At 37.8% G+C, this 20,995-nt stretch overlaps 1 protein-coding gene across 2 annotated transcripts in view; it reads left to right on the top strand.

Moving 5' to 3' along the window:
- The window catches only part of EPHA3 (EPH receptor A3), a 416,154-nt gene extending 404,523 nt beyond the window's left edge, over positions 1-11,631 (top strand). For both annotated transcript variants that reach the window (XM_086321511.1, XM_086321506.1), the window contains exons 16-17: positions 2,434-2,589; positions 8,896-11,631. In XM_086321511.1, the coding sequence (XP_086177637.1) occupies positions 2,434-2,589; positions 8,896-9,001 (262 nt within the window). In that variant the 3' untranslated portion in view covers positions 9,002-11,631. The remainder of the gene's footprint in view (positions 1-2,433; positions 2,590-8,895) is intronic.
- The last annotated feature ends 9,364 nt before the right edge of the window (positions 11,632-20,995 follow it).

The raw sequence follows: 20,995 nt of genomic DNA, 5'->3' as shown, positions 1-20,995 counted from the left end.
CCAGATCTTGCAGTTGGTCATAGACCTATAGTCAGACCTGTAATTATATAAGTCAATCCTAATGGTATGGACCTAACAGAAGCAGAAGATATTAAGAAGAGGTGGCAAGAATACACAGAAGAACTGTACAAAAAAGATCTTCATGACCCAGATAACCATGATGGTGTGATCACTCACCTAGAGCCAGACATCCTGGAATGTGAAGTCAAGTGGGCCTTAGGAAGCATCACTATGAACAAAGCTAGTGGTAGTGATGAAATTCCAGCTAAGCTATTTCAAATCCTCAAAGATGATGCTGTGAAAGTGCTGCACTCCATATACCTGCAAATTTGGAAAACTCAGCAGTAGCCACAGAACTGGAAAAGGTCAGGTTTAATTCCAATCCTGAAAAAAGGCAATGCAAAAGAATGTTCAAACTACTGCACAATTGTACTTACCTCACATGCTAGCAAAGTAATGCTCAAAATTCTCCAAGCTAGGCTTCAACAGTATGTGAATTGTGAATTTCCAGAAGTTCAAGCTGGATTTAGAAAAGGCAGAGGAACCAGAGATCAAATTGCCAACATTTGCTGGATCATCGAAAAAGCAAGAGAGTTCCAGAAAAACATCTACTTCTGCCTTATTGACTATGCCAAAGCCTTTGACTGTGTTGATCATAACAAACTGGAAAATTCTTCAAGAGATGGGAATACCAGACCACCTGACCTGCCTCTTGAGAAACCTATATACAGGTCAAGAAGCAACAGTTAGAACTGGACATGGAACCAAATCAGGAAAACATGGTTCCAAATTGGGAAAGGAGTACATCAAGGTAATATATTGTCACCTTGCTTATTTAATTATATGCAGAATACATCACATGAAATGCCAGGCTGGATGAAGCACAAGCTTGAATCAAGATTGCTGAGAGAAATATTGAGGTTATTGATAACCTCAGATATGCAGATGACACCACCTTTATGGCAGAAAGTGAAGAAGAACTAAAGAGTCTCTTGATGAAAGTGAAAGAGGAAAGTGAAGAAGCTGGCTTAAAATTCAACATCTAGAAAACTAAGATCATGGCATCCAGTTCCATCACTCCATGTCAGATGGGAAAACAATAGAAAGAGTGACAGATTTTATTTTCTCGGGCTCCAAAATCACTGAAGATGATGACTGCAGCCATTAAATTAAAAGACACTTGCTCCTTGGAAGAAAAGCTATGACCAACTAGACAGCATATTAAAAAGCAGAGACATTACTTTACCAAAAGGTCTAGTCAAAGCGATGGTTTTTCCATAGTTATGTATGCCAGTGAAAGTTGAACTATCAAGAAAGCTGAGCACCAAAGAACTGATGCTTTTGAACTGTGGTGTTGAAGAAGACTCTTCAGAGTCCCTTGGACTGCAAGGAGATCCAACCAGTCAATCTTAAAGGAAATCAGTCCTGAATATTCATTGGAAGGACTGATGCTGAAGCTGAAACTCCAAAACTTTGGCCACCTGATGTGAAGGACTAATTGGAAAAGAGTCTGTGCTGGGAAAGATTGAAGGCAGGAGAAGAAGGTGATGACAGAGGATGAGATGTTTGGATGGCAGCATCGACTCAATGGACATGAGTTTGAGTAAGCTCCGATAGTTGGTGATGGACAGGGAGGCCTGGCGTGCTGCAATCCATGGGGTCGCGAAGAGTCAGACATGACTGAGTAATTGAACTGAAAAATTCCTGTTAATGCTGACTATACTGTGCAATAAAAATCATAATCACAATGGCTATCTATTATCTATCTTTGTGTGTATATATACACACACATACATATATATATGTATGTTTATATTGTAAAATATATTTGGTGTTGTCCTAGTTGTTAGACTTTCACTTCTTGTTACTCATCTACTGTTTTCTATTTCTTTTTAATTTTTAATGACAATGTGACATTAAATTTGTGCGAACTTTACATCCTGCTGTAAATATAGTCTACATTGTTCAAATTTTCCCTTAGACAGCATCCTGTACAATGTCTGCAGATGAACATTCAGTAGGCAGGATTTAATATTGGAAACAAATCCATCCACCAAAGCAGACAACAGAGTGTTCAGAATGTCATGTCAGCTATAACTGCAACCTAAATTACCACCATCTTTGCTAATGGTTAAACAAATTAAATTATAGAAGTATGTATGGATATATTTATGCTTTTCACTGGCAAAGTTTCAGTAATTTAAAAAGCAGTCATGAGTAGAGAAGGGGAGCACTGAGACAAGATGATTACACAGTGTTCTTGCAAGCTGCCAGCTTGAGCAGATGAAGGCTTCATGGCAGATAAATTTTACAAATACACAGGAGCGCCACATGAAGTCTGGAAGTCCCTGCTGATGTTGGTGTCGAATTTTGACACACAGCAACTCTGCTGACTCCTGATCTTTCTCCCTTTGGTATTTTATTTTCTTGCAGGCCCTCAAACCTTCTCCTGGACCAAAGTAACATCGACATTACTACCTTCCGCACGACAGGTGACTGGCTTAACGGTGTCCGAACAGCACAGTGCAAGGAAATCTTCACAGGCGTGGAGTACAGTTCTTGTGACACCATAGCCAAGATTTCTGCAGAGTAAGAATAAGCTTTTGACTGAATGATTCTGAGCTTTCTAGTGGACATATATGTCTTGAATTAGTATATTTAAAGAGTAAATGAATCTCTAAGGTACTTAACTTTCTCCTGAACCCACTGAGCTGGATCCTGGGTCTCTTTCTCAAGGATGTCTTCTAGATTGATGTGTTGATGTGTGTTCCTCCCTCATGCTTCATCTCCACAAAAGCTATCTTCATTGAACTGTGACCTTCAGATAAACCACCAGATATAAACCCACACCCCACCCCAACAGACCCAAGCCTCTAATTTAGAACATAGGCAGATATAGCATGATAACTGTATACCCCCACATTTGTGAATTTCTGTTATTTCTAACAAAGCCTAACCTTTGTGGAAATGGAAATTTGAGAACTAGGTGGATAATCTGATATACAGGGGAACATGCCAAAGTCTAAAAGTAGTTCTCAAAGATACTAAATAAACAACTTATATTATACTATCACCTATTCTTAAGTGATCTGATGCTAGAAAATAAAGTTATAAGCAAGTTTAAGACATAATTTTCCTTAAAAAGGCTTATGATCGGTTTCAAAAGAGAGAAATGCACAATTGATAAATATTAATTAGTTTTATTTTATAATTTATAATTTCATGTGTTAAAAGCTAGTAGGAAATGACAACCCATTCCGGTATTCTTGCCTGGAAAATTCCATGGGCAGAGGAGCCTGGCTGGCTATAGTCCATGGGGCCCCCAAGAGTCGGACAGGACTGAGCACACACACAAATATACATCTTAGGGATCCTGTGGTACAATAGGGATCCTTTGGTAATAGGACTTCTTTGATATGAGAAACCCATGGCCTTAAGGAAAAGGGGTTTATAAGGAATTAAATTAACCCAGTGAATAATCCATAAAAGTCATCCTCATTCACCAAGCTTGCTAACTGGAAATAGGAAGTGAAAACTGGAAACCATATTCTTCATCACTCTGTGAATGAGACAGTTGACTTCACTTTCTAGTGAGGCTGCATCATTTTTTCTTGTTCTATTCAGTGACTTTTCTGTATCCTCATGCACATAGCTGAAAATGACTCTCTCAGTCCTAGATCGCACAACCTTGGTATGTCATTCAACTGACCAGGGTCCAACTCTCTTTATTCTAAGTCCCCAGGAGAGACATTCTGAAGGTCTCAGTCCTGCTTATAGATAGACTGGCTTCTCCAAAGACATGTTTGCCATGAGCTAATCATTTCATTTCAAAGGAGGTGGAGTGAGATAGCGTGAACTTGGCTCTAGGCATTCTTTCTTGAGGGTAACATAAAGTACTGCTCCAAAAGAGCTTTTGTGTGGAACAGATACATCAAAATTGTCCACAATTTTGTAGCTTGTAAAGTCTCTTTGGAAACTGTATCCATCTTTGAATCAAACTCTTCTACCTTTTGATCTTTATTACATTAAATAGACCCTTTAGTGCCCTCAACTTTCTGTAAGTCATATCCAATATTTGAATATTCAAATGTTGTTGAGCATCTAAAGACTTTCTCATCTTGTCAATCATTTAAATAAAGACACTTGGAATGTTATAGATTAGATGCCAAAAGGGAGTGTGTAATGTAATTAATAGAGATACAAACACCTAACAAATAGGTAAAGGAGTTTACTATTAATGGTATAGCATCCTTATCAGAAACACAGACATCACAAAAGGATCTACAGAAAGGGTAAATTATACTGAAGAGGTGAATTTATTCTTAGAATATAAACTCACACTCGTTTACTTAATACGTGCTAGCTCCTATTTGAAATATAGTATTTATTGAATAGACTTCTGACCCAATTGACAATGTGCTTTGGGTTTCTGTGATAGTTATTTTGATCAGACACAGCCCCAAGATATGTTAATATATTTAAATATTTTTAGAAATTCTTACTCTAGTAGTGTAAATAGTTTGGGTTGTGATAACAAGACACCTGCTTTAGAGCACAGAAGCATAGCAAAGAACAAACACAAAGCTAAAAATTTCTGCACCATTGCCAGATTTTCAAAGGCAAAGCTATACAAATGTTTATTCTCAATAAAGTATCAACATTCAGAGCTTTTGGATAATGAAACAGTATACTGAAATGGATGAGGCAGAACCTTGTTAATATGATTAACAGCGAGCTCACAATTTAAATATAGTCAGATATCCTAATCTACCAATGTAGACAGAATGCTATTTGTTTAAAAAGGTGAAGTGGCAGCAGCCTTTGTTACACTTTCACCTTAGGAATGTGTGTCTCTGGTACAGCATTGGATAGCAAGCTCTTTTGGGGCTGGCTGGAATATTCCCACTTAGTGGTTATGATTATTTAAACAAGTTGTGAGTCTATATGCAAGATGAAAGCTGATTTTTCCTAGGATACTCAGCTTTTTCAGATTTTCCCCTTCACACTGAGCCAGTTGGTTTCAGATCTCTGTATTTCAAAGTGCTTTCTTCTGTCCTTTCTTCTCAATTTAGGGTCAACAAAGAATTAACATATGCTGACCTAAAACTCCTTGAAAAGTATTGTTGACTTATTGGTTCTCTGTCTCATATGCCACCTTCCTTGTTTTAATGCAAAGGATTATTTCATATGCCACCTTCCTTGTTTATATCACAAATATAAGAATTTTAAAATATTTAATACATTAATCATTTAGGGAAATATAGTGAGGCAACATTTTCATCTTCAATGTTATAAAAATATTTAACTCTATATTTCATCCTTTCTTTTGCAGTCTTAGGTGTATTGCTTGAATTTGATTCATTCCAATCCTTATTTTCTTGGTGTTGTCCAGGCTCAATTCAGAAATGATTCCCTTGACCAAATAACTCTAGAGTTTCTTTTAGAATAAGACTTTCAGATTATTACCTAAGAAAGAATATTAAATTTGTTTTCTTTTTCTATCCAAACTATCAATCACTGGACAAGTGTTTCATACTCAAATAAATATTAGCTTATTCCAGTTAGTTTAGAGATTTCATTTACATGCCAGCTACTCGTCACCTAATTTTCAAATAGAATTTTTTAGATGTGTGGTCTTATTCAGTCAACGTATTTTTTAAAAAATATTATTCCATAGTCTAGGATGGATTAAGGAAGGTTAATGTGAGAAGGGAAGAGAGAATAAGAAAGGGCAAGATTGATTATAGAAACTGGAAAGAGAATTAAGTGTGTGGAATGAGTCTGAGCAGATTAATTGCTGCATGTCATTACCCTGCACCCTCGGATGCCATTTTCCAAGTGTCATCACCTATCCTTTTGCCTTTGAAGTATCAGATAGCTTATTAACCTCTGGTCTCAATCTTGAACTGTTCTTTAGTCTTGAACTTTTCCATTGCTCTTCTCAATAGGGTAGTCCTAATGAGATAAGGATACAGGGAGTGTTACTGAGACTACAGCAGCGGGATGTTTAGAGAGATTTCGGTCATAGCAGAGTGGCTGGTAGAAGGCATTTTGATGGGGGAAAGAGAGTAGAGGGTACATAGAAGCTCAAGCTAAGGCATCACCTACAGGGATGTTTACTGTAATTCTCTTTTCCGGTATAATCCTTTGCATTAAATAGAAACAAGACTCCATATCAGCTTGCTTACACTGGGTTCCCAGATGCTGAATCTGAAACAGTTTTATGCAGATTTCTTCATGTACCCTTGGGACATACATTCCATAAAGAAGCGATGAGGAAGCATTGGACTGAAGAAGAAGACTCAGTTCTACTTGTTGGAACAAGAACCCTAAAGCTGGGCTGGTCCTTCAGACTTGTCCCAAATTGGTCTGTGAACTTGCAGTATCTGATTTTTTCCAGTGGCCAAAGAATCAGTCATTCGGTTCTAGAGGAAAAGTCAGGGTTAAGCATCATAGCTTGTATTACTCCCTCATTATGCTGAAATTTCTCAATGACCTCAGGAAATTTAGTATAGTACCTTGGAGCATTTTTTCTGTCTCCCCATGATTGCATTTTGTTTTTAAGCTTATAAAGAAGGCAGAAAAGAGGAGACATAGAAAAAAATTAGCAAGGTATAGTATGTATGTATACATAGATATATAGAGAGGGAGATAGAGAATTGGAAGAAAGATGAGAGAAGAAATGTAAAAAACAGTGAGAATCTATTGATTTATACACACATATTTATGTCTGTCCTGTTTTCGGCTCTTAGATTCATAGTTCAAGGATGAGTAGAGAAATGTTTGTTGTTCATTTTAAAGATAGATCCTTGGTGTCTTTATAAAAGAATCAAAATCCTGTAGAGCACGCATTCTCAAAAGCAGGGTTCAACAGAGATAACCTAGGTGTGGGAAGGGACAGGGAAGCCTGGTGTGCTTCAGTCCAAGCGGTCCAAAAGAATTGGACACGACTTAGCAACTGAACAACAATACTTAAAATGAAGGCTTCATTATCCACAGTTACACAAAGGGCAGCAAGCTAGATGTCAGCATAGCTCCCCACTAGCCTTCCTGGTGAAGCAAGGTGGCTAAAGACTGACCAGAGAGGACCTCAGGCAAAATACAGGCTATCCATAGAGAATTTATTAGCCTCTTGAATGGCAGCAGGGTTCAGGGGTAACCTGTAGGGCATTGTGATTTCACTCCCAGCTTAGATAATAGGAATGCAACTGAGCTTTGATTAATTTTATGCAGCAGATGCTTAAATAACATGTAAATTGCTTCTTAAGTGGTTGCCTATTTTCTTCTTGCACACATTTATTGCTTGGGAACTCACTTTTTAACAAATCATTTGGTTCAATTCTATGTAGTTAAATTCCCAATTTTTCATTCTTTCTTTAATGCTCAATATAAAGGAGCCCCACCTTTGTGTGCATTTGCATGTGTGTGCTTTTTCTTCTTGCCATTTTCAATTTGCCTAGCACTCCAAGTTGCACTTAATCATCTGTCAACTTCCCAGATAAATATATTTTGGACAACCAATTTCTTCTTTAGTAAGTACATATTGAAAGTGAAAGTGAAGTAGCTCAGTCATGGCCGACTCTTTGCAACCTCATGGACTGTAGCCTACCAGGCTCCTCCATCCATGGGATTTTCCAGGCAAGAGTTCTGGAGTGGGTTGCCATTTATATTGAGCCCCTGCTAAATGAGAGTGATTGTTTAGGGTGTGTTTGATAAGCATAGTACAAAACCCACAAGAATCCTAGTTCACATGGAATTCACCTTCTTGTTAGACAAGACAGAGTAAAAAAATAAATAAACCAAAAAAAAAAAAAAGGCAATATGCTGGATGGTGATACATACTTTGGAAGAAAATGAAACAAGAAAAGAAATAGAAGTGCAGATATGAGTGCAAAGAGGTTTACAATATGAAGTAGAGCCATCAGGGAAATCTCATAAGAGAGGGATATTTGAGTCAAGACCTGAAAGACGTGATTGTATGAACTACTTAAATCAAGAATGTTTAATTAATTATTTGCACATGTTTAGCTAAGTCTTCCCCCTCCCCCCAAATGAAGTTCCATGTATTCTTATAATATTTATTTCAATTCCTGGTTTCCAAGTATTAACTATTTTAAATCTAATGATTTTGATAGAGAAATATCCTTGCCATTTTTTGTAATTTGAAAGAACTTTATACTTTAAAGAAATTGTTCCAGTGATCTATGGCTGAACAACAAACTTCCCAAAACTAAAAGGCTAAAACAACAAGGATTTTATTGTACACACAATGGCATGAGTCATGAATTTGGGTAGAGCTCAGGTGGGTGATTCTTCGCCTCTGGGGCTAGGGTTGAATGAAGTATTCAGCTAACATGAATCTGATCTAGTCTGGAGGGTTTGAGATGGTTTCATTCTTTGCCCTGGTTCAGATGCTACATATACCAAGGACTGTAGACCAAGTGCTTACTGATGACCTCTTCAATAGGTAGTTGTATTTTTCCACTGGCAGCTCTGGGGCCTAGAGAGCGTGCCTCAGGAGATAAGTAGAATCTGTTAGTTGCTAAAGAACTGAATGCAGAAACTGATACAGTGTCACTTTAAACACAATCTATCAGTCAAGTCAATCCCCAAGTGGGCCCTTACGTGGTGAAGTTCCAGATGGACAGGAATTTTGAGGGGAACACTGTTCAACCCACTTCCTATATTCATCCTACAGCCTATATTCTTCCACAAGGACAAAGGTGGAGTAATCAGGATATATAATACTACACATATGTTACAAAAATCAGAAAATTATACCTAGAGCATTGGGATCTGTAATTGTACAAGCTTTGTTAATTGAAAATATCCTATTTACATACTGTCCAGGAGCCCATGATTCTCACCAGAAATTTTCTTTTTTTTTTTTAACAGCGACATGAAAAAGGTCGGTGTCACTGTGGTTGGGCCACAGAAGAAGATCATCAGCAGTATTAAAGTTCTAGAAACACAATCCAAGAATAGTCCAGTCCCAGTGTAAAGTGCTATTTCTGGAAGAAAGTGGAAGATGTGGCATCACTCTGCAGACTGATGACAACACTGGAAATAGTGGTGGACATTCCAAGCCCAATAAGACACTCAGATACGAGTAAAATGCCTTAAAATGGAATTAAAAAACTCTTTATTTTCCCCTGTTGTTTAGTGGATGGGTGGGTGGGTGTATTTTGTTTTGTAATTGCTTTTTTATATTAGTTGATGGATTAAATCAGAATTCTTCAGCGCAAAATGACAAAGAACTAGCATAGAGCCATTGATCATAAACTGACTATCATAAAAGCAAAACAAATGAAATAATGCAATGAACATGGTGGCTGTGCTTCTGAATAGCCACAGAAAAACAGACTTGTGATATTTTTATACACAGAAGAGATCTGTAACAGGTATTTTGTTTCTTTGAAAGCAAGCAAAATAGAGGAATTCATACCTCAAACTATCTGGCCATATTTACTACCTTTTCATTGTATTATTCTCCTTTATCTGTTCAAAAGCATATAGAAATGAAGTTTGTAGTTGTTTTAAGTACTACACATTTTTGATTGTTAGCCTCCTTAAGTATTATCATGTAAAAATGTGTTTTAATTTTGAAGAAAAGTACATATTTATTTTCTTTTTAATTGTCTTTTATTGTTTTCTATTTATGCCTTGATGATTTAATTTGGATTTGTGACAGCCAAGTGCCAAATGCTCTCTCAAATTGTCAGCAGTAGAAAACATGATAAACTAGACACAGAAAATGATGTGTTTCTTTCCAGACTGTTTGAATCATACACTCATATGTATCTATATCTATATATAAAAAGAAACAAAACCCTTTCCTTGTTCATACACTAACCAAATCTCTCACAGTCTGAATTATTCCACCCATTTCTGTCTCTCCATTTATTATAAATTGTGTGCTCCTAATTTAGTGTGATATACCGACTTGTGTATAACGGATTTTCAATGACATACCTGCCTTGCTCTGGTGCTTAGGAGACCATAAACTCCCTCCATTGGTAAAAGAGCTATATTAGAGCTCCTGAATAGAGAATGCTACACTGGAAAGGATTGGGGTACTATTTAGATTGTTGTATTAATTGGCAATGTAGCCTACAAGCTGCCTATAAGCTGATGCATGACTCAAAAAGATCACTGGCTGACTGGTTTTGAAATGCCTCTTTATACATTTGCTTAAACTTGTTGAGCTGATTATAGGGAATAAGGATTACTAAACTATTCATCTGCATCACTGAGCTTTTGCTAAATTAATTAAACATTGTCATCATCAATAGCAAGTATTATTATCTTTGAGTCTCCAGTGAAATGCACCTATTATAGTTTTGGTATATATCTTAGAAACATTGAGCTTCTTGACACTTATTGAACATATAATCGTCAAAATAGCTGGTTGTCCATCAAGACTCAAAATCTGGAGAGATCTCTTCTTGCAAGGAACTTGGACTTTCTGTTCCATAAAGGTCAAATATGAACATACTCCATAATATTTGAAATATATACCTGGTGGAGATCTAGCCATAATACATTGTGAAACAACATTTTAGCTCTATCTATAATCTTTCTAATGCTGATATTATCATGTTATTGGAATACGAAATACATATGTCAGAAGAACAGAATGGATAAAACAATGCTGCAACCTTTATGTTCTTATGCAAAATGGAACACTTATACAGCTTACAGTCACAGATCAAAATTCACAAGTGCTAATCTGTTGTAAATTTAGTGTAATAAGGCTTATGTTGTATTCCTTCATATATAAAATTATTTCTCAAATGTCTTCAATATTCTTATAGTCAAATCATCCTACTAGAATTATGTATTGGGTGTATAAGAGCATGAACCTTTTAAAAAGATATATATGATTATGAAATTAATTACAAATTTCACCTAAGCCTGCTAGAAGCAGCTCAAAACCATTTTTTAAACAAACATTTTGTTTTGTGGAATGTTAGATTGAGATCTGAATGTGGCTTCAATCTCATTTTTTTCCAGACTAGCATTTACTTTCTTAGGTACTATTCTGTGCACACTCCACAAAATCTGTGCATTTCATGAACTAGGAGAAGTTGAGGATTGTTTAATCTATTTCATCTATTTTGGCTGTGGTTTCCATTTGAAAGTAGAAATTGTATACGCAGTATATTGCTCTTCATTTTTCACTATTTTTCTATCTGACTTCTTACAAATTTACTTTTCACAATCCTTACCCTGTACATATGTAAACATAACAGTGTACGATTCTTAACTGTGGAATAGAGGTACTAGAATGCTTATGGCCATCTCTTTGTACAGAAACTGCATTGGCTTTCAGTAAACACGAAACCACAATTGTTTCATAATATCATGTACCATACTATCTGATTGTATCTTAAGTTTGATTTACATATTTATTTCTGGTAACTTGCCCATGTTAAGCTGTACTAAGTATCAAATAAGCCATGTATAAATGTGATGTGATTGGCAATATGTGTGTACTTTAAATTTTCATCTTCAAAACATTACTCATTTAGTCTATGTTGTACAATGTAGATGGCCTCTTACTAATGTAAAATGATTTGTAGTGGAAACATTTATATTTTTATAATAAACATAACGAAAATATTTTTTACAGATTGGAATATGGAAGTGGTCTTTGAACCTTTTTAAATATTATAAAAACGTGCTTATTTAAACAGCAAAATAATGAAATTTATGCAAGTCAAGAAGAATGTGCTTCTGCTTATTTTTTCTCCATTAGTGGGGAAGAGATGTACGTTATGTTATCCATAGACATTACCAAGGCGTGACTGTATATCTTTTAAAATACTGCTCTAGTTGATATAATTTTACATTGTAATTCCTGTGAGATAATTGCTTTCCCTCTGTTGTTCCAATAGAAATCATGGAGCCTTTCTTGACTTAGGAGTGCTGTCTGAATCGCTTTGGATGGGAGAATGAATGATTTAGATTCATAACAGCTCCTAGTTCTGAGCCTGCTCTTAGAGATTGTGGATTGATGTTCCATAGGGATTAGAGATGCCAGAGTAGTTTATGTCCAAAAGAAAGTTAGAATATCACTTATGAAAAAAGAAGAAAGGAATTCTGAATGGGTCAGGTAAAACAAAAATTAGAAACAATCAATAAACTGGAACTTCAAATAATATTCTAAGAAACACTTAAAACTTTGAATAAAGTAGATTCCTAATCATTTGTAACTTATTTAAAGAAAATAATTATATACAAAAACCATTGCTAACTCACAATATGAGGCAAGATAAGTAATCAAGATTTCCATAGAGGTAGTCACAAAATAGATCAGATTTGAATTTTCCTTGAAAAAGAAATAGCATTCAATCTTGTTGAGAGGAATAAGAATAATGTGTAAGAAGGAGATAAAGGAAGGAGGTAAAGAGAATATATTTAATTCAAGATATATATTTTAAGCACTATTATGAGATGGGTATTTTCCTGTCACCATTTACAAATCACTTCATTATATTTTGCAACAATCCTGTGAATATATTTCATTAAGTTCAGATGCTCAGTTGTGTCTGACTCTTTGACACCACATGGACTACAGCACACCAGGCTTCCATGTCCTTCACCATCTCCCAAAGCTTGCCAAAACTCATGTCCATTGAGTCAGTGATGCCATCCAAAAATCTCATCCTCTGTTGTCCCCTTCTCCTCCTGCTTTCAATCATTCCCAGCATCAGGGTCTTTTCCAATGAATCTGCTCTTTGCCTAAAGTATTGGAGCTTCAGCTTCAGCATCAGTCCTTTCAATGAATATTCAGGACTGATTTGCTTTAGGATTGACTGGTTTGATCTCCTTGCTGTTCAAGAGACTCTTAAGAGTCTTCTCTAGCAACATAGTTCAAAGGCGTCATTTCTTCAACGCTCAGCTTTCTTTACGGTCCAACTCTCACATCTATACATGACTACTGGAAAAACCAGTAGTTTGACTATACAGACCTTTGTAGGCAAAGTAATACCTCTGATTTTAAATATGCTGTCTAGGTTTGTTATACCTTTTCTTCCAAGGAGCAAACGTCTTTTATTCTCATGGCTGCAGTCACTGTCCACAGTGATTTTGGAGTCCAAGAAAGTAAAGTCTGTCACCGTTTCCATTTTTTCCCCATCTATTTGCCATGAAATGATGGGACCGGATGCCATGATCTTCATTTTTTGAATCCTGAGTTTTAAGCCAGCTTTTCCACTCTCCTCTTTCACTTTCATCAAGAGGCTCTTTAATTCCTCTCTGCTTTCTGCCATAAGGGTGGTGCCATCTGCATATCTGAGGTTATTGATAGTTCTCCCTGAAATCTTGATTCCAGCTTGTGCTTCATCCAGCTTGGCATTTCGCATGATGAATTGTGCATAGAAGTTAAATAAGCAGGGTGACAATATGCCATCTTGATGTATTCCTTTCCCAATTTTGAACCAGTCTTTTGTTCCATGTCTGGTTCTAACTGCTGCATCTTGACCTGTATATAGGTTTCTCAGGAGGCAGGTCAGGTGGTCTGGTACTCCCATCTCTTTAAGAATTTTCCACAGTTTGTTGTGATCTACATAGTCAAAGGCTTTAGCGAAGTCAATGAAGCAGAAATAGATGTCTTTCTGGAATTCTCTTGCTTTTTACAATCCAACAGATTTTGGTAATTTGAACTCTGGTTCCTCTGCCTTTTCTAAATCCAGCTCGTACATCTCAGAGTTCTTGGTTCAGATACCGCTGAAGCCTAGCTTGAAGGATTTTGAGCATTTATTTGCTAGCATGTGAAATGAATGGAATTGTGTAATAGTTTGAATAGATTTATCTACTTTTAATAGATGATAGAATCAAGGCTCTGAATGTCCAGGACATCTTTCCAGAGTCATCCCAGTTAATAAACAGATATTTCAAACTGGGATCTTCTTATTCTGTGTTTTTTCTATAATATAATTGTTACTGTAATCCCTGATATACTCTGGGGACAGTGACAGGGTCTATTTGCAAAAATAATTTGGGGAAGGGCTGTAGATTAAGTAAGAATCTACATTCGTGTTTAGACAGGAAAGTATACACTTACTCTAGGATGATAGTAATTGAATAAATAAGGAGAAAAGGATGCATACAAAGACACAGAAAGAAAGGAGACTTTACCAATCTAACAAGAGAACTGTTCCAGAGGTAAGAATCAAAGAGAACCATAAAATGTCTGGAGTGCTTGTGGAAATGTTGGCACTATTGTTAGAAGTAGGGAATTCAGTTCAGTTCAGTTCAGTTCAGTCACTCAGTCGTGTCCGACTCTTTGCGACCCCATGAATCGCAGCACGCCAGGCCTCCCTGTCCATCACCATCTCCCAGAGTTCACTCAAACTCATGTCCATCGAGTTGGTTTTGCCATCCAGCCATCTCATCCTCTGTCATCCCCTTCTCCTCCTGCCCCCAATCCCTCCCAGCATCAGAGTCTTTTCCAATGAATCAACTCTTCGCATGAGGTGCCCAAAGTACTGGAGTTTCAGCTTTAGCATCATTCCTTCCAAAGGGGGAAGTTAAATATGTAAGCTTGCTAAATTTATGATGCTAGTCAAGCCTTAATAAATTCACAGTGTTGAGAATGTGAATCTAAAGCTTTAGAAAAATAATTCAAAGGAAAAATGTGTCTCTGATACTATGTCAAAATCATATATCTTTTTGTGTGATACATATATTTGTATCTTTATCTTGGACCACTTTTTTAGGTTAATGCTAGCTAGTATAATAGTTTAATCTCCAAATGTCATCATCTTAAAATAATAAAAATATATTTTTTTTATTTTAAAAAATGTTTATTTTATATTAGAGTATAACTGATTAACAATGTTTTGTTTCAAATGTACAGAAGAGTGATTCAGCTATATGTGTATCTATTCTTTGTCAAATTATTTTCTCATTAGGTTATTACAGAGTATTGAGAAGAGTTCCCTGTGCTATACGGTAGGTCCTATTGGTTATCTATATTTTCCAAGTTACCTATTTATTTACTTTTGGTTTCAATGGGTCTTTGTTGCTGCTGGCGGGCTTTCTCTCATTGCAGTGAGTGGGGGCCACTCCTCATTGCGGTGCACAGGCTTCTCTTTGTGGTGGTCTCTCTTCTTGTGGAGCACAGGTTCTAGGCACATCAGGTTCAGGAGTTGCAGCATGCAGACTCAGTAGTTGTGGTGTGGTGTGTGGGCTCTAGGAAGTGTGGGCTTCAGTAGTTGTGGCACAGGGGCTCATTAGTTGTGGGCCAAGGGCAGGCTTCAGTATTTGTGGCACATGGGCTTTTTAAAGCCTGCAGCACGTGGAATCTTCCTGCACCAGGGACTGAACCTGAGTCCCCTGCACTGCTAGGCAGACTCCCATTCACTGTACCACCAGGGAAGTCCAGTTACCTATATTAAATATAGCAGAGTGTGCATGTCAGTCCCAAGCTCCCAATCTGTCCCCCAGCACACACACACTCCCAGTAATCATAAATTTGTTTGCTCAGAGTCTATTTCTGTTGTGTAGGTAAACTCATTTGTATCATTTTTTAGATTCCACATATAAGCAATAACGTATGATATTTGTCTCTCTCACTCTGACTTACTTTCAGTTCAGTTCAGTTCAGTCACTCAGTTGTGCCCGACTCTTTGCAACCCCATGAACTGCAGCACGCCAGGCCTCCCTGTCCATCACCATCTCCCGGAGTTCACTCAAACTCACGTCCATCGAGTTGGTTTTGCCATCCAGCCATCTCATCCTCTGTCATCCCCTTCTCCTCCTGCCCCCAATCCCTCCCAGCATCAGAGTCTTTTCCAATGAGTCCACTCTTAGCATGAGGTGGCCAAAGTACTGGAGTTTCAGCTTTAGCATCAGTCCTTCCAAAGAAATCCCAGGGCTGATCTCCTTCAGAATGGACTGGTTGGATCTCCTTGCAGTCCAAGGGACTCTCAAGAGTCTTATCCAACACCACAGTTCAAAAGCATCAATTCTTCAGTGCTGAGCTTTCTTCACAGTCCAACTCTTGCATCCATACATGACTTACTTTACTCAGCCATTAAAAAGAATGAAATAATGCCATTTGTAGCAACATGGATGGACCTGGAAATTACTATATTAAAAATACAATTTTAGACACAGAATAACACAAAGTAATTATTTCCCAAGTGGTCTCACTTGCAATGATTCAAACCTCATGCTCTATCCATCTTGTGGAGGATAAAGCCTTAGAATCCTTTGTTTCCAGATGGTAAAGTGGAAGAGAGGATTGTCTGTGCCCAAGTTTATGAACCCTGCCAGTGAGTGGCACATATCACCACCTCTCTCCATTGACAAGAACACAATCATACTGCTGCACTTGACTGAAAGAGAGTATAGATAGGGCAAGTAGTGTGCTTACATATAATAGAAAAAAGAAAAAAAGAACTTTTGGAATCCATAGATGGATTGGAAAAGATCTACGGATTTGGAATCCATAGATCATTCTCTGTCCTAAGTCCTTTAACTCACATATGTAATGTGTTGGGGGGCTTCCCCAGTGGCTCAGTGGTAAAGAATCTGCCTTTAATGCAGGACATGAGGGTTCGATCCCTGGGTCAGGAAGATCCCTTGGAGGAGGGCATGGCAACCCACTCCAGTATTTCTTGCCTGGAGAATACCATGAACAGAGGAGCCTGGTGGGCTACAGTCCTTAGGGTAGCAAAGAGCTGGACATGACTCAAGCAACTGAGCACTCACAAAGTACCTTTCGTAAGTGTCTCTTACACTTATAGTGTAAGGGTAAGGCTTATTGTGTAACAGCCTTCCAAAAGGCCATTAAGGAAACATCAGTCTCTTGCTAAATCCATTCATTCCTTCCTCTCTACAAGCAATCATTTTCAATGCCTTCTCTCATTATTTGAATCCAATACTTCTATTAGTGGTACCTGTGTCCTCTATGGGCATTTACTATTCATATCTCGTTTCAAGAGAGAATGTATTAGAAGGAGAGCAATTAGCTGACAAACTCAAGCTGTTATATTTTCAAAGTCCCCAGCATAGTTTACACCAGGCCGTGGAGAATGGTGGGAGTACAAGTTCTGCCCCATTTCTTTTCAAGCAACTGATTCCTTCAATGCTGCTAAATTGATTCAGTCATTTCCAACTCTGTACGACCCCATAGAAGGCAGCCCACCAGGCTCCCCCGTCCCTGGGATTCTCCAGGCAAGAACACTGGAGTGGGTTGCCATTTCCTTCTCCAATACATGAAAGTGAAAAAATAAACCTTGAATATCATGCTGCAGTTATCCTGGCTGAGACTTTATCAGAGTTGCACTGCAGTCTGAGCATCAGATCCAATCCCACATTCTTTGCTTCATAGGTGTCAGAACCGTTTTTCAATCTATAGGCTCTCTGTGCCTTCTTTCATTTTATTTTATTTATTTTTTTATTTTGGCTGCACTAGATCTCCATTGTGGTGTGGGGGCTCTTTCACTGTAGTGTGTGACTTTTCTCTAGTTGCAGTACATGCTGCTGCTGCTGCTGCTGCTAAGTCGTGGCAGTCATGTCCGACTCTGTGCTACCCCATGGATAGCAGCCCACCAGGCTCCCCTATCCCTGGGATTCTCCAGGCCAGAACACTGGAGTGGGTTGCCATTTCCTTCTCCAATGAATGAAAGTGAAAAGTGAAAGTGAATTCGCTCAGTCGTGTCCGACTCGTAGCGACCCCATGGACTGTAGCCTACCAGGCTCCTCCGTCCATGGGATTTTCCAGGCAAGAATACTGGAGTGGGGTGCCATTGCCTTCTCTTATCACAGAACATGGGCTCTTGAGCACATGGGCTTGGTAGTTCTGGCACGGGAGTTTAGTTGCCTGTGGCATCTTAGTTCCCCAACCAGGAATTAAACCCACATCCCTGCATTGGAAGACAGTTTCTTAACCACTGAACCATCAGGGAAGTCCCTCTATGCCTTCTTTTACCCTCCATTTCAATCCTTCATTGGCATCCCCACCAAAAATTTCTTTGTAGATCTAATTCTAGATTGGCATCTGCTTCTTGAACATCTAAATTGAAACAATGACCCTCAAGTTGATTAACCTGAACATTAAAATGACATCATTTACTCTTCCTTCTAATTTCTTTTAGATCACCAAAGCCATGTTTCCGTATTAGGAATGCTAATTTCTATTATTTTCTTTACCCCCCACCAATACCTCTGTTAGTCCCTCATCATTTCTCTCGATTACTGAAGTAATTTCTTAAGTAAATTCATCTGAATCCAAACCTGATAGCTGTAATATCAGTCAGACTAACATATTAAAGCAAATTTAGTTTTGTAGTTTCTCCTCAGGAGGCTTGCAAAAGCAAATGCTTCAGGGGCCCAACAGGTGATAAAAGTGAGTGAAGCAAGTGGAGAAGGCAGTGACTCATAAATGCAATGTTCATTCCTCCAGAAGCAACCTCTCAGCCACAGGGCTACAAAGATCCAATGTGAATTCCTGATCTTTCAAGAGAATTTCTGATCTGAGTTTTTGTGAGAATTTTTATATATATTTTAAATGAGATAACACACATAATAATGAGGAAGACACATCTAAGGGCTGAACTTAGCCTGCAGCTGCCAATTTAACCATTTCTAGAACACAGAATATCTTTAATATTGGTACATAAGACCTGCCTGGGATAAAACCCTGCTTATTTCTACATTTTCCTGTCTGTCCACTATCTCCTCACACTTGTGCCAAATCACTTGTAGCTCTCTGAGTAAGCCCCATTTTTTTTTTCTTTTTTATGAATCGTCTTTGAACTTTCTGTTCTTCTGTCCAGAATCACCTGCTGCTGCTGCTAAGTCGCTTCAGTCGTGTACAACTCTGCACGACCCTATAGACGGCAGCCCACCAGGCTCCCCCGTCCCTGGGATTCTCCAGGCAAGAACACTGGAGTGGGTTGCCATTTCCTTCTCCAATGAATGAAAGTGAAAAGTGAAAATGAAGTCGCTCAGTTGTGTCCAACTCTTAGCGACCCCATGGACTGCAGCCCACCAGGCTCCTCCGTCCATGGGATTTTCCAGGCAAGAGTAATGGAGTGGGGTGCCGTTGCCTCCTCCAAGAATCACCTAGCCAATCTTTATTAATTCTTCTGGTCTCCTCATCTTCCCAGCACTGGCTGAAACCTCCTTGAGCAGGAACTATGCCTTGTAAATTACTGTGTCCCCCCGGCCCATTGCTATGTCTGATATATAATAAGCATTCAATTTTTTTTATTTAGATCAATTAATTAAAACTATTTTTGTCACTGACTCAATGGACATGAGTTTGAGCAAACTCCAGCAGATAGTGAAGGATAGGGAAGCCTGGTGTGAGCAGTCCATGGTGCCGAAAAGAGTCGGACATAACTTAGTGACTGAACAACACAACAATTTTTGAAAATATAATAAAGAGGAATGTCCTGAATTTTTGTCCCTATAAGGAAAAGTATAAAATTCCTTCAGGTCAATAAAAACTACTTAATGTTACAGTTGTGTATCTTGGATCATTAAATATGCTGATTTCTACTAGAACTGGTTCATTTTCATAGAATTTTGTGGACTCCGTTCATAGGTCTCAATGCTCTCATTTTTCTTAGTGCAGTTAAGTCGTTTAAGTAGACCCTTGAACCAGAGCTTAGCTATAAAAATTTAACAAGGTAAATGCCAAAGCTATTCTGATCCTCCATACTCCCTTCTTATGTACAAATAATGCCAACATGCCTACTAAAAACCATCCATCTTATGGGGCACTTGGGATACACATTCTATTGACCCAGGGGATCTAGACACAATTCTGAAAAATAAGTGGTAGAGTTAAATACACTATAAAATGAAGATTTTGGAATTTACAGGAGTCCTCACCCCCAAATTCTCTGGGAAAACCAGTTACAAGTTGATGGAGAATAGCCATAATTAAATCACATTTCCCACTAAGTGGGCTATCGTCTTTCTTCCTTGAACAACAATAATTTTCCACTTAAAATTAATAAAAGTGACAAGAGCAATGATAACAAGTAAGAATTTTAAAACTACTTCATAAATTCTATTACATATATGTGCATATATATGTATTATTCTGTTTACTTGTTTCGAATAATTAAGCATTGTCATGTTCCAAGCACTTAATATATACTATTTTACTTAATTTTCCCCAACAGTTCTACGATATGTGTATTATCTTCTATATTGAGGTTTAGAGTGATTACGAATCATATAAATTTGCACAGCTATCAAGTAGAGCTAAATCAAAATCAACTGCAGGACCCTTGCTCTAAATGGCTACATTTTATTGTCTGTCAGTATAATACTACTAACGAGGATAAAATCTGAAGAACAGTCATGAAATTCATACTGTATTTAAGATCTTGGGTAGTCTCCATCTTGCCACTTTTCAATATGCATGACGATACTCAGTGACTCTAGCAGAGACATATTTCTGCAGAATCCTTTGATTCTTACTACTGTAGTAGAGGAAGGAGAAAGCAGTTACCCTTGATTTCATTTCTGTGAACTCCATTTCAAGAGCATGAGATTTGTCTGACATATGGTGAACCCGTCAAGAAAACATGCTCCCTTGAACATTCAACAAATAATCTAATTTGGAAACACCAAATACCACAAGGAAAAAGTAGTACTCTTGTGCTATTTTCTGACAGATTTCCACACCAATGATTTATGGAAGTGTGTTAAGTTTGGGATTCTTATCTGAAGCCAAGAAAAAAGCCCTTACATTTTTTAAGCCTATCACCATCTATGATGGAAGCCAAAGCCTTGGAATGTTTGCTAAAATCAAGGATGAGAGAACACAGAATGTCATGTACTATCAAGAACTTATTGACTTTCATATGGTTCTCATTTATTCTCATGCATGGCAAATCAAAAGCCTTGGGAGGAAGCCAATACAAATTGTTATAGATAACACTATCTGAATTTAACTGCCATAGGTATGTTTCATATAATAAATATATATTTCATATCAGCAACTCAGGAACACAAACATGGA

This window comes from Bos grunniens, chromosome 1, assembly GCF_055505025.1.
Source record: "Bos grunniens cultivar Pamir isolate PY7600 chromosome 1, Bosgru_T2T1.0, whole genome shotgun sequence".
In the NCBI taxonomy this organism is placed as follows: Eukaryota; Metazoa; Chordata; class Mammalia; order Artiodactyla; family Bovidae; genus Bos; species Bos grunniens.
Note: the sequence above shows the minus strand (reverse complement) of the source record. Positions and strands in the feature narration are given on the sequence as shown.